General features: G+C 35.2%; 3 protein-coding genes across 3 annotated transcripts in view; 1 reads left to right on the top strand and 2 right to left on the bottom strand.

The window, feature by feature from the left end:
* The window catches only part of LOC125838361 (protein TONNEAU 1a-like), a 1,213,107-nt gene that overhangs the window by 820,636 nt on the left and 377,552 nt on the right, over positions 1–14,919 (bottom strand). The window lies entirely within an intron of this gene.
* Positions 1–14,919, bottom strand: part of LOC125838365 (uncharacterized) — a 532,039-nt gene that overhangs the window by 500,244 nt on the left and 16,876 nt on the right. The window lies entirely within an intron of this gene.
* On the top strand, positions 10,038–10,736 carry LOC125838416 (uncharacterized). The gene has a single exon (XM_049517477.1). It carries the CDS (start codon positions 10,038–10,040, stop codon positions 10,734–10,736), a length of 699 nt encoding a protein of 232 aa, XP_049373434.1.

The raw sequence follows: 14,919 nt of genomic DNA, 5'->3' as shown, positions 1-14,919 counted from the left end.
TTTTATGGGATATTAGCTTTACAATAATACAGAAGAGCTATATCATGGAATCTAGTATATCCCTCATATGAAAAGAAGGGAAACTACTTGCATGGGTAGAATTTGTACATATCATCTTTTGCTAAAGTGGATTCACTAGCTAGGTCATTTAAGTCAATCTTATGGGCTACATATTTTGGGACTAGAGGTTGTTACTAGAGACTACCCTATTTAAGCCTCCACCTTAAAGACCTCTCAGTGCTAAGCATAACTTCCAACGGATTAGATAAAAGTCAAATATCAATATATTATAGGAAAGACAATGATTAATACCAATCCACATTTTTAGTATCAAACATAGAATAACTCCTTAAACATAATTCAAAATAGATGAGAAAACCTTTCACCAGTGTGAATCCATATGTGATAATTACCTTTCATAATCATGATCATAGAACATGTGAGAAAACCTTTCACAATAACATTGATACTTTCCTTCCAAAACATCCCTAAATCATTTACAATAATTTCGTAAAAACCTGCATATCTTCATAAATTCATATTTCATAGGTTCATGGGTTCATCACAGATTCATAGTTGAAAATCATAATTTAGGCATGGGTCAACATAATTTCAACTAAACATCATGTATTAACATTAAATCATGCATTAGAAGACTGAATCAACAATAATAAATCATAATTGAATGAAATTCATAAAGTTTGAATTGAAACCCTAACTTATCAATTAAATTTGAATTGAGAAATTGAAAACATTGGGGACCCCAAGAAAGAATGGATTCCATGGATGAATACCCACCTACCTTGATACTTAATGCCCAAAAGGAATGGAGGATTGATGAACTTGAATTAGCCTTAGCTTCTTCTTCTTCCTTAGCCTTGAGAGAATTTGGGGAGGATAAAGTTGGTTAGGTTTTAGGATGAAGGCCCAATTGACTTAGTTTTGATTTAAAATGATTAGGAAAAAAGATTCAAAAACCTTTTAAAATAATTGTCGAAACTCCTCTATGGTTTGGACCTACTCTACGGACCGTACTGGTCCACCGTAAAACTTTCCAGACACCTTAATCTGGACCAACTTTTGACGGATCCTGTCTAAGGCTCATAGGTCTTCCTTCTGTAGACACAAACCGTAGAAATCAACTTGACCCCTTAAAATTTCACCAAGTTTGGGACCTACCTATGAGACTAATTTACAGCTCGTACAAAGACTGAGGGGCCATCCTGGTGAACCGTAAAAAAAGGGCATTGGACTTGACTTTCAAAAATTTATTTTCCCTCTTCTACGGATGTCATCTACCGTCCGTAGAAGCTTCTACGATCCGTAGATGGGGAACCGTAGACATAGCTTGCAACTGAAAAATCCCTATTCTTTCTCTTCCAAATTCTAATGTTTTACTATATCTCTCCCTTGGGAACATTCTTCCTCAAATGGAACTCAAGACAACATAAGGGGGTTAGGGAAGAGATTTAACAACCCAATAAAAATGCAACTTCATCATAATCATATAAACATATTCAAAACATCATTTTATAAGGCATACATGTAAATCATACTCAAATGCACATAATCATGAAGTAATCAATCGAGCTAACTCATTTTCTCAAAAATCAAATTTCCATGAGCATGCATGCATGAGGAAACATGAGAACAACTAAGACACATGAATCTGAAAGAATGAACTATGAGGGGCTAAATACCTCAAGCTAGAGTAGGATCGGAGGGAAAGAGATGGGGATAACAAGACATCATATCGGCCTTGGCCTCCCAAGTAACACCCTCAACCCTTTGATTCCTCCACAATACTTTCACATATGCAAGTTCCTTATTTCTAAACTTCTTAACTTGCCAGTCCAAAATCACAACCGGAACTTCTTCGTAAGAAAGATTCTCCAATAATACAGTAGATGTCGGATCACCAACACATTTCTTCAACAAAGAGACATGGAAAATCGGATGCATCGATCCTAGGTCATTAGGCAAATCAAGTTCATAAAAAACTTTACCAGCGCACCTCAAAATCTGATATGGGCCCATATAACGGAGACTAAGCTTCCCTTTCTTCCCAAATTTCGTCACACCTTTATGGGTGAAATTTTCAAGTAAACCCAATCATCCATGTCAAACTCAAGGTCTCTTCTTCTAATATTGACATAGGACTTTTATCTACTTTGAGCCGTTTTCAAACTTTCTCTAATAAGTCGAACCTTCTCCATAGACTCATGTACCAACTCGGGACCTATCAAAGCAAACTCACCAACTTCAACCTACCCTATAGGAGATTTACACCTCCTACTACAAAGCCTCAAATGGAGCTATACAAATGCTTTAATGATAGCTATTATTGTAAGCAAACACAATCAAAGGCAAATGATCATCATAATTACCCTTGAAGTCAATCACACAAGCTCTCAACATATCTTCCAAAGTTTGAATAGTTAGCTCCACTATCATATCAGTTTGAGGATGAAAGGTTGTACTAAGCTTAACTCGTGTACCAAGACCTTTTTGGAAAGACTTCCAAAATTGAGAAGTGAGTTGGGTACTATGATCGGAGATATTCCATGTAACCTAATAATTTCCCTTAGATACAACCTAGCATAATATTTCACTGAATAAGAAACTTTTACAGGAATGAAATGAGCCGACTTCATCATACGATATACGATAACCTAAATCAAGTCATGTTGTTGCCAGGTGCGGGGTAAACCAACAATAAAGTCCATATTCAAATATTCCCACTTCTAAGTAGGAATACAAATATCTTAGTACAAACCTCCCGTCTTTTGATGCTCAACTTTCACTTGTTGACAATTAGGACACTTAGCCACAAATTCCGCAATATCCTTCTTCATTCCATTCCACCAATAGGCCTCCCGCAAGTCACGGTACATCTTGGTGGCTCCCGAGTGAATGAAATATCAAAAACTATGGGCTTCTGATAAGATTTTTTCTCTTAAATCATCAAGGGAATACACAAATGACCTTGATATCGAAGTACACCATCACCCCCTTGGGAGAAAGCCTCAACGAACACATTTTAAGTACTACTTCCTTAAATTCAACAAAAATCGAATCAAGTTGTGCTTGGTTTTCACATCCGACACAAAGGATGACTCTAAACCATTATGAACAATAACACCACCTTCGAATTAACCAATTGAACACACAATCGGGCTAATCTATGAACATCACAAACCAACTCCTTCTTATCTTCCTCAACATGTGTAACACTACTTATTGATAGTCGACTAAGAGCATCTACCATCACATTTGCCTTACTAGGGTGATAAAGAACACTTATGTCGTAATCCTTTAGAAACTCAAGTCACCCCCTTTGGCAAATAATTAGATTCTTTTTCTTGAACACATATTGCAAACTCTTGTGGTTGGTAAAAACATCAACATGGAACACTATAAAATAATGCCTCCAAATCTTTAAGGCAAAAAAAAAATGCCGCTAGCTCCAAATCATGAGTAAGATAGTTCATTTCATGAACATTTAGTTGCCTTGAAGCATAAGAAATAACCTTCCCATTTTGCATAAGAACACACCCTAATCCAATCCTTGAAGCATCATAATAAACAAAAAACCTATTGGACCCTTCCGGTAAAGTCAACACTGGAGTGGAGGTAAGTCTATCTTTCAATTCTTGGGAACTCTTCTCACACACTTCCGACCATATGAACTTAACTTTCTTTTGGGTAAATGCAGTCAATGGATAGGAAATGGAGAAAACCCTTCCACAAACCTTCTATAATAACCAGCCAAACCCAAGATACTTTGAATATCCAAATGGATAGAGGTCTAGTCAATCTTAACCGCGTCTGTCTTCTTAGGATCTACCTCAATACCCTTATCAGAGACAATGTGACAAGTAAAAGCCACAGATCTCAACCAAAACTTGCATTAAATAAACTTTGCAAATAATTGTTGGTCCTTGAGGACTTGCAACACAATCCTCAAATGATCGACATCCTCATCCTCACCCCTTGAGCAAATCAAAATGTCATCAATAAAAACAATCACAAACATGTCTAGATATTGTCTAAACACTCTATTCATCAAGTCCATAAATGAGGCCGCTGGAGCATTAGTCAAACCAAATGACAATAACAAAAACTCGTAATGACCATACCGATTTCAAAAAGTCATTTTCGAAATGTCTTCTTCCTTCACCCTCAATTGGTGATAACCCGACCGGAGGTCTATCTTAGAGAAGTAAATCGATCCTTGGAGTTGATCAAACAAATCATCTATCCTTGGAAGAGGATACTTATTGTTAATGGTAACCTTGTTCTATTGCTGGTAGTCAATGCACATGCAAATTGAACCATCTTTCTTACGAATAAATAAAACTAAAGCACCCTATGGAGAGATACTCGGTCAGATTAAACCCTTATCCAACAAATCCTTCAATTGCTCTTTTAATTCCTTAAGTTCTGCCAAAGCCATATGGTAAGGAGGAATAGAGATAGGTTGCATATCTTAAAGAAGGTCAATATCGAAGTCTATTTCCCTATCGAGAGGAACACCGGGTAAATCATCGGGAAACACTTTTGGAAAATCATTTACAACGGGGATCGACTCAAAAGTAGGGGTCGCCGAATCCGTATCCCTAACCCAAATAAGGTGATATATCCAACCCTTAGAAATCATATTTCTAGCTTTAAGTCAAGAAACAAATTGACCCTTAGGCATAGAATTTCCCCATTTCCACTCTAGGATGAACTTATTTGGAAATTGAAACTTGACCACTTGGGTATCACAATCAATAAAAGCATAGCAAGAATGAAGTCAATCCATACCAAGAATAACATCGAAGTCTAACATATCAAGCTCTACTAGATCAACATGAGTGACTCTATGGGATAAGGAGACAAGACAATTTTGATAGACTCTTTTAGTCATAATAGATTCACCAACAAGAGTAGAGACAAAAAAAAGGTCAAACAATACATCCGTAAGAACATCAAACCTCATAGACACATATGACATCACAAAAGACAAGGTATCACCGGGATCAAGTAAAGCATAAACATCAAGATGAAAGACTTTCAGCATATCAGTAGCAACATCGGGAGAACTCTCTTGATCATGATGAGTTTGAAGTGCATAGAATTGGTTTTGCTTTAGAGCACTTCAACCCGAACCACTAGGAGGAGCTTGCCTACCATCCTTTCCATTTTTAATTCTAGATGGACAATCTCTCAAGCAGTGAGTACTCTTGCCACAACCAAAACAATTATCCGTACCCATCAAGCATTTCCCCGGATGACTCTTGCCACACTTTTAGCATGCGGGAACCGAAGATCAGATTCAACCACCATCTTCTCCTTGAGGCTTAGGGTTAGACACCCTATCTTTGTTGAACTTAGGAGAAAAAGCATTGGAGGAACCTTGACTGGAAAAAAATTGTCGGAACCTAGAACGGGCATGTCCATCGGACCTTGAATGTGAAAAGTCACCATCAACGGTCTTTGTCCTTTTTTTTCTTCCCAGACCTTTCCTTAAGCTTCTACTCTTTAATTTGTTGAGCATGAATCATTAGATGAGAAATGTACATTTCCCTTATGAGCATCGGGATACGACATTCCTTAACTATTATTTCGGACACTCCCAAAACAAACTTGTTCATCTTTGCCCTAGAGTCGGCAACCATAGTAAGAGCATATCTAGAAAATTGTTTGAATTTCAAGGCACATGCCTTCATGCTCATATTCCCTTAGCGAAGGTTGATGAATTCAATTACCTTTGCCTCCCTCATCTCAATGGAAAAGAACCTATCAATGAAAACAACCTTAAACTTCTCCCAATCGAGAGGACCCACATCCACCACCCTCTCTTCCTTCTATTGGTTGAACCAAACTTGAGCAACACCCTTAAGTTGATAAGCGACCAATTATTCTTTTTCCTCCAGCATCACACCCGTGATCATCAAAACCTTGTATACCTCATCAATGAACTCTAGAGGATCTTCATCAATCTTGGAACCATGAAACTCCGAGAGATTCATCCTAGTGAAGTCTCTTACTCTAGTTGCCATCATACCCACATTTGGGTTCACAGGACCACAACTTCCCTATTGGCTTGAGCCTACACTTGAAAACTATCTCGAAACTTTGCATTAGTCACTTGCTTGGCCAAAGGGACGGTCAGAATATGAAGAGCTTCTCGATCCACATTCTCATTCACATTACTCCTAACATATGTTATTTGAGGTTCCATATCCTGAAAAACATCAGATAAGGATTAGGAGAGACACATATAGAGTTAAACTCTATCACATAAATTTAAAGTGATGAAAGAAGTGGAATTTCCTAAACATATTATACCTTCTTATTCATAAATGTGGTGTATTTCACACTCATGAATAAGACTCTACTCGACGTGGCTTATGAGACTTTCTAGGACCTTTCTAAACCTCATGCTCGAAATACCAAGTTTGTAACAACCCAAAGCATACCCTAGGTGAAACATGGCTTATAGGACCCCGAGAGGCCGTATACAAACCACTTAGCATACAACATATAAGATAATATATTAAAGAATTCCAAAATCATAGTATTATATCATAAAGAGCTTTGACAAAATGGAAGTCTAACATAAGTCTCAATAAGCCTTCAAATCATTTAAAAGAGAGTGATTGGAACATAACCCATACATCACATACAAGTATGGAAACAGAAGTAAAGAAAGCAATAATAGTGTCATAGTCCTCGGAACATGAGGACGTACCAACTCTTGATCTTCGAATCGCTAAAGATCAACTAGCTACGAGAGTAAGTAGTAGATACGTCGGACCCTACATTTATGAGATAATGTAGGCACAAGTATGCATTAGTACATAGAATGTACTAAGTATGTGGCAATATGCATGAAATAAATATGATAACATGAATGACTTAAAACATGTACAGCATGACCAATAGTTGCATATTTCAAAAGCTTAAAGAAGAAATGACATGCAAATCATGAAATATAGTCAAATACATTATAATAAAGAATAGAACAAAAAAACTTTGAAGAAACATAGTCATTTTTATGGAATATTAGCTATAATTGACAATAAGACCGTGAGAGTTATATCATGGAATTCGGTATATCCCTCATATCCAAATAAGGGGAAACTACTTAGCCTTCCGTGTCGTGATCGCGATGCCTAATCCGGATTGTCCTCCGCTTTCACAAAGATTGTGAAAGCAGCCAATCCTTTGCTAATTCAAAGCACCACAGACGTCAGATACCAGAAAAATCAGCCAACACAAAAATCATCAAAAGGACCATTGGAATTCGTTTGGAACCCCATACACACGAATCATATAAGAAAATCAATTATACTCGATGTTTTGGACTTAATAGAACCGTCGAAACACAAATGTAAGGTCTCATTGACCTGACATTCGTGAAAACCACAAAAACTAACACAAAGTCTAAAAAGGCTAAATCAAGCTCGGAACCTCTTAAAAATGAACCAAGGCCTCACCTAGGCCTAAGAATATCCCCCTAATCCAAAGAAACTCTTGGAATTTCGATCTGAGTATCCAAAACTCAAATGTTGACCAAAGTCAATCCAATGGCTAAATTTCCATAATTTTTCAACTTAGGATCTTAAATCCTCAAAAAGACTCTGAATCTAAAACAGAAAACCCTAAAAGACCAAATTACATTTTGAGACTAATGAAATCGACGGAATTCCATTATGATGCTCAAAACTCCAAAAGACACTGAAACCCACTTTTTAACAACTTAAAGCCTTACAAACTCAAATCTTACCAAATTCTTAACTTTAAACTAAAGGTTCAAAACCAACTTTTAAAACGCAACATAAAAGAATTGGGGTCAAAATCGAAAAGGGCAAAACGATAAATTCGTGAAACTTTCCTAAAATGATCAACTAGGTCATTGCAGTAAATAACATATATTATTTTATAATTATGTTAAATACATCACATTTATTAACAATTTAAAATATATTAAAACTAGGTAAATTACTCATGTTTCGCATGAGATTGAACTATTTTATTAAGCTTATATATGATTATTCGATAATATCCATATTTTCGATACATACAGTACATTGTCAAGAACATTTTATCTTAAAGCAAAGAGTTTCTATGAAATCTTAAAGTGCTGTATTTTTTAAATTTTATTTTTGTTGCACAAAAATTATGAGTCATAGAGAGATTTTAAGTACAAGAAAGAAGTCTAAGAAAATCCCCATGGAAATAGTTGGTCAGAAGTAACAAAATTTCTAAATTCCAGGAAGTTGTAAGGAACAACATCATCGGTTAAAAAAAGAACAAAAAATTCTTGAACAACAACACTCCCAAGTAAAGTGGAACATCACGTTCATACAAGAACATAATTAACTAAATTCAAATTGAGGACCTTTGGCTCCTTTCTTATGAACCTCCATCAATCTCCTTTTTATTATAGTATGTCGTATCATGTATATGTCAAAAATGATCCTAAAATTATAAATATCATCAAGGTTTATTCCCACTGTCTTTGAATAGTCATTACTATTGCTTAGGTTTCATATCACCGGTCGCAACTTATTTGTAATTGAACCATAGTTATTGTTATGGTTATAATAAGCACTTACAAAGAAATAATGCAATGATCAACCAAGCCATAGGTGGCATCTGAATGGAACAGTTCAGAACATGATATTTTAAACCAAAATTTTGATACATAACATATTAAAGTCTCACATCATAATTTTGTGAGCACTTGAATTCACAAATATCCACAAAAAATAATAAAGACGACCTCACTTTCCTAACAATCAAGAATAAAAAGGCATGTTGCTTAACATATTTTTCAAAAAGATAGTCTGTCAGGTTGTATCCATGTTTACAGTTCACAAATTTAATTGAAAGAAGCCAAAAGAAAGAGTTATCATTATAGTAAAAATGATCTTTTATGATAATTAATAGTTTAATTGCCGCTAAGATGTATTTTCAGAGGCAACTAAAACTCTCTATAAATGTCCCTAAAGTCTATAGCGACATTGAATCTAATGACAATTAATTGATGTCGGTAAATGCCCTAGTACTCTTCGTTAATGTGCATAATTATTTCCTATAAAAATTATTTTTGTTATAGTATATTTTGAGCATCTATTAGTTTCAAGAAAACTTGATCTCTTATTATGCCCAAAAAGAAGAGAGGAAGAAAAATGACAAATTAGTCAACTTGCGATAAAAGAAGTGGACTAATTGTCTCTATAATAATATTCTAGGAAGAGTTCAATGACATCCAAAATGTTTGTACCTAAGATAAAACAATAAAAATAATATACTAAATGTAGCAACCAACAAAGTAATTTGTTTGGTTCTTTTAACAAACTTTACCACTGGTTCGTATTGGCTATCACATATTTGTTGTTGTATGCTATCAAATATAACACAGCCTACATGAAATTTTCTCAAAAAGCATATGAAAAATCTTGTAGAAAGGGACAAAAGAGAAGATCAATTTTCAACATTCGTGCTGGGATTTTTAACAGAGTTCAAGAAAAGTCACCAAAATAGCAAAAATAAATTGCAATAGAAGATTAAAATTGGCAACTACTCAATTGAAAGATGAGAGTGGACAATGGCAAACTGACCAAGCAAATATAGCACAATTTTTTGTGAATTACTACAAGAAGTTATTAGGAGAAAAAATAGCATCCAGAATTCAAGCTCAAAGGGTGGTACTGCAAAATGGGCATGTCCTTGGAATAAATCATCAAATGCAGCTAATTGAGCCATTCACTGAAGTTGATGTCAAGCAAGCCATGTTTAATATAGACAATACAAAAAGCCCTGGTCCTGATGGTTATGGTAGTGGCTTCTTTAAAGAGGCATGGGGAACAGTAGGTGGAGATATAACATAAGTAGTCTTGGAGTTCTTCCTGAATGGGCACCTACTGAAGCAAGTGAACGCCACTAACATTGTACTCATTCCAAAAGTGGAGGCACCAGAGCAGGCAAGTCAATTTAGACCAATTGCATGTTGTAATGTAATCTAAAAATGCATCTAAAAAATGATTTGCACAAGACTAAAAGGAGCCTTAAGTCATTTAGTAGATGATAATCAAGCAGCCTTTGTGGAAGGAAGATCAATGATCCATAATATATTGATTTGTCATGACTTGTTGAGACATTATAACAGGAAGACTACTCCTAGATGTTTGAAAAAGATTGATCTAAAGAAGGCATATGATATGGTGAGCTGGGAATTTCTAGAGGAAGCTCTGCAAGGGTATGGATTTCCACAAAAAATCATCAGATGGATCATGATATGTGTGTCAACTCCCAAATATACTTTCAAGATTAATGGGGAAGGCTATGGATATTTTGAGGGAAAAAGAGGACTGAGACAAGGGGACCCTGTATCTCATTTACTATTTGTACTAGTTATGGAGTACCTCTCAAGGCTGCTGAAGAGTATGTCATATCTGCCAGATTTTAAATTCCATCCTATGTGCAAAGATATCAGATTAAACCACTTGGTGTTTGCAGATGACTTAATGATCTTCTGTAAAGGAGATATTAAATCTACTGCAAGATTTATGGAAGCTTTGCTACATTCTAGTGCTACCACTGGGCTTGTGGCCAATATGGAGAAGTCTAGTCTATTCTTAGCAGGTGTGATTGACAATGTGAAGGAGCAGCTCCTGGCAATTACTAGATTCACACAAGAAGTTTTTCCCATTAGATATTTGGGACTCCCACTCACATAAAAAAGGTGGCGAAAAATGGAATGCCATCAGCTAGTTGATAAAATAACAAGCATGATCAAGTACACCTATGCAAAACAACTTTCCTATGCAGGCAAACTTCAAGTGATCTTGGCAGTCTTGTTCTCCATACGCAGTTTTTGGGGCTCAGTGTTCATCCTACCTCAGAGTGTAGTGAAAGAGGTAGACAAGAAATGCAGAGAATATTTGTGGGGAGGTAATGAGGAAAACAGGAAAGTGTCATTTGTTTCCTGGGAGAAAATATATTATCCAAAGAAGCAGGGTGGACTTAATATAAAAGGATGTGGTAAATGAAATGTAGCCTCTGTTGGAAAGCTTTTATGGCAATTGGTTATGAGGAAGGAATCCTTATGGGTGAAATGGGTGCATGAGATTTACATAAAAACTGATACAGTCTGGACTCACAAAGAACCAGTTGATAGTAGTTGGTACTGGAGGAAAATAAACTCCCTGAAAAATATGATGCAACAATGGTATACGCAAGGGCAGTTCAACCTTACAGCAAATAAGGAGTATTCAATTACAAGTGGATATAATGCGAGAAACTTGAGGTGGCTGAATTAGTTTGGAACTCTGTCGTATTACCTAGGAAGAGGTTCTTTTTGTGGCTACCAATGCAAAATAGATTGCTCACAAAGGATAGGTTGATAAATATGGGAGTATATGTATAAGACAATAGATGTTGCCTGTGTCAAAATGGAATGATAGAGTCGCACAAGCACCTGTTTGTAGAGTGTGAATATGTTGCAAAGGTGAGAGCCAAATTACTACAATGGGCCAACATCTTTATTCCTGCAAGAGAGTTAAAAACTACATTGGAGATGATAAAGTTGAAGCATTGGAAGAAGTTTAAGAAAGAGGTGGTGACTGCTATTTGGGAAGCATTTCAAAGGAGTACAAATACAGTATAGTGACATAGTGGAGGGAATAATTCGAGAACTTATAGTGAGGATAGACATGTATAAGAATACTGAAAGAGCACATAGATGTAGGAGTTTTTGGCAGAATTTATGTAAGTAGTTTGAGTTGATGAGGTCACTCCTCTAATACTAGTTAAGGTACTGAGGTTGGGATGCTCTTAGTTTGTAAGTTTTTGTTTGTTTGTTAATGGTAATTTTCACATTGGTTGCCAAAAAGAAAATTGCAATAGTTACATGAATAACTATGACTTATAGTAAAAGACTAAGCTTCATGAAATAGGAGGAAGAAAACTTTGGGGAATGAAATACACTTAATAAGAAGCTTAATTAATGTATTTGAATTCGACTCCCCTATAGCAGAAAAAACTCTACAAATAATAGTGGCAAATATAGAAGTTTTGTTTACTAAAGAATCAAATATTATGAATTCAACCATTCCAACAGTGTTCTGAGTTGTGGACTGAGAGACGCAAGAATAGTAATGTTGCGTTGCAATTGAAATTAATTTTTTTTGTTTATTCTTTCTTCTTTTGATGCATTGGAATTAAGTATTGGGTTTTAAAAGGTGTGAATGAAAAATGAAGAGTTGTGACTTTTGTGAGAAGTTGTGAATTTTGTGAAAAGTTTTAACTTTTATGAAGAGTTCTGACTTTTCTAAAAAATTGTGATTTTTATGAAAAGTTGTGAATTTTTCGTCAGGTTGTGACTTTTAAGAAGGATTAAATAAGAATCCTGATTTGTGAGGGCGCCACATAGGCGGGTCTATGATTCTCTTATATATATATATGACTAGGTAATTTGCCCGCGCGAATAAATAACAATTACGTTGAACTTGCAAATAATCCTTAACTAATATCCATACATTAAAAATAATGGAAAAAATAGGTTCTTAAAAATATATTAGCAATATTCCAGCATAAATTTGATTATTTGTCATTATCACATAACTCAAGAACCTCTAATGAATGAATTATGCAGGTAATAATAAATCATTGGTTATTTAATCAACATTAAAAGAAAAATATAGATGAAAATAAGAATATATATATATATATACAAAAGCATCGTAAGAAAAAGAACACATTTAAGTTACATAAATTATACAAATGTGATATATGTCTGTGGAAAAAATTCAAAAATTTGTTAACAGATTCAAAAAAGAAATTATGCTTGAACATGAAAGCAATTATAACTTTTGAACTTGCATAATGAATTTCTTCAATTGATAGTGAGAAACTTCATCTCTATATAAAACCTTTTTTAATATGTAAGCTTATATATAGTACTTTTAAGTTATAGAATATTATATAAAATATCAAAACATGAATTCTTGGAACTGAGTACAATAATTATTTTCCGCACAATGATAATACGTACTATATGTGTATATGTTCAATATAACCGGAGACAATAACTTTGCAGAAACATAAACAATAGAGTTAAAACATGCACTCAAAAATAACAATTAATAGCGTAAGAATAAATTAATGATTGTAAAAAAACACATACTAGGATATGTATAAATATAATGAAATAGAAAGGAAAAAATCGAGTTCGCAGAATGCACAGTGTCCCCTAATGTCACGACCCGAATCTACACCCCAGAAGAGACACGACGTACAAGACTCCGAAAAGCCTAATACAAGCCTCATAGCATTCATAACATTCGATATAAGGAAACTGGTACGAACTTAAAACTTATTTAAATCCATACAATCGAAAATACTCAATTAAAACAACGGAAGTCTATTGTCTCACATGGCTATCTAAAACAATATCTCGAAAATAAAAGTAGGGCCATGACCCTTTACAATCGAAAGTCTAACATATGTCTATTAGATGAAAGAAAATGGAATATCAAAAGTATTTGTCCTAAATCTATGAGGACATACCACTTAGCCTTGGAAGAATCTCAATCTAAGCTCTTGAACTAGAGAGAAAGCAACTCATTTGCCGGAACCTACACTTATAGTAAAATAAGAGAAATATGGGTTAGCACAATTAAGTACTAAGTATGATAGCCATGCAAAAACATGGTTAAAATGAACATTTTATTTGAAAGTCATGCTTTTATGCCAATTTAAGAAAACTTCATGAACATAAGTATAAGAGACATAATATACAAACATAACCAACAGACAAGCCATTTTTTCACATTGGAACATAATCAACCATATAAGACATTTCATTACATTAAGCTTTCACCTCAAGCAACCCCAAGCTATACTATGTGCAATATATGAATAGCGTCGCATACCACCATCCATACTAAGTAACGCATCAAGGCCACCAAAAGTGAACTTACCATTCATCCTTTCCATCTTTCCACAATACTTATACAAAAGAAGCATAAACATTTTATAAGTCATGACAAGGAAGTAACTCATAATACAATCCAAGTATAGCATGCATCAATACATTAGACATTCAAGTCAACAGTCTTTATTAGCTTCATTAAGAGAACATCCATACATTAGTCATGAAGACATTAGAGAACTCATTGTATCCCTATCAAGGCCTACTCATGCAATGCATGGATAGCATCCCATACTACCACCCACACTTCATAGAACTCCTCAAGAAACCATAATGCACATCTCACATGATAGGAATAAGCATTAATTGACATAGACCATAGAGCAAACCATGGAATCCGGTGCCATATAGCCCCACACAGTAAAAAGGTGGTCTACTTGCCTAAGGTAGAACCGGTAACATTTTAGCTTAAGTGGATTCCACTAGCTAATATCCTATGTGGGCACATAGTTATGGGATAGGAAGATGTTCATTGGAACCCTAACCTAACATTGGAAGAATTTCCATCTTACCATATCCACTCAGTGCTTAGCCTTCATTCCCATAGAGTATTTCATTTCATTAACATTATTGTACTTGAGAGGACCACCAACATTAGGCCTACCGACCCAAAGTACATTACACGTGAAAGGTCCACCACCATTAGGTCTACCGATTCAACATCCATTAAGGATAGCTCATTGACTTTCTAAGGAAGGTACCATCAAAATTGGGTCTACCGATACAAGGTTCATCATTTCACACATGAAAGGGCCACCAACACTAGGTCTACCGATTCAAGGTTTATCATGACATTAGTTTCTAGACTCATCATGAAGGGCTACCAACACTAGGTCTACTGATTTAAGACATAGCCTAGAACACTTCATCATTCATTTATGAAAGGAACACGATTGATCTATCTATTCATATTCATCAAGTCAAGACAC

This window comes from Solanum verrucosum, unplaced genomic scaffold, assembly GCF_900185275.1.
Source record: "Solanum verrucosum unplaced genomic scaffold, falcon-dt-bn FXZP01000150.1, whole genome shotgun sequence".
NCBI classification, from domain to species: Eukaryota; Viridiplantae; Streptophyta; class Magnoliopsida; order Solanales; family Solanaceae; genus Solanum; species Solanum verrucosum.
Note: the sequence above shows the minus strand (reverse complement) of the source record. Positions and strands in the feature narration are given on the sequence as shown.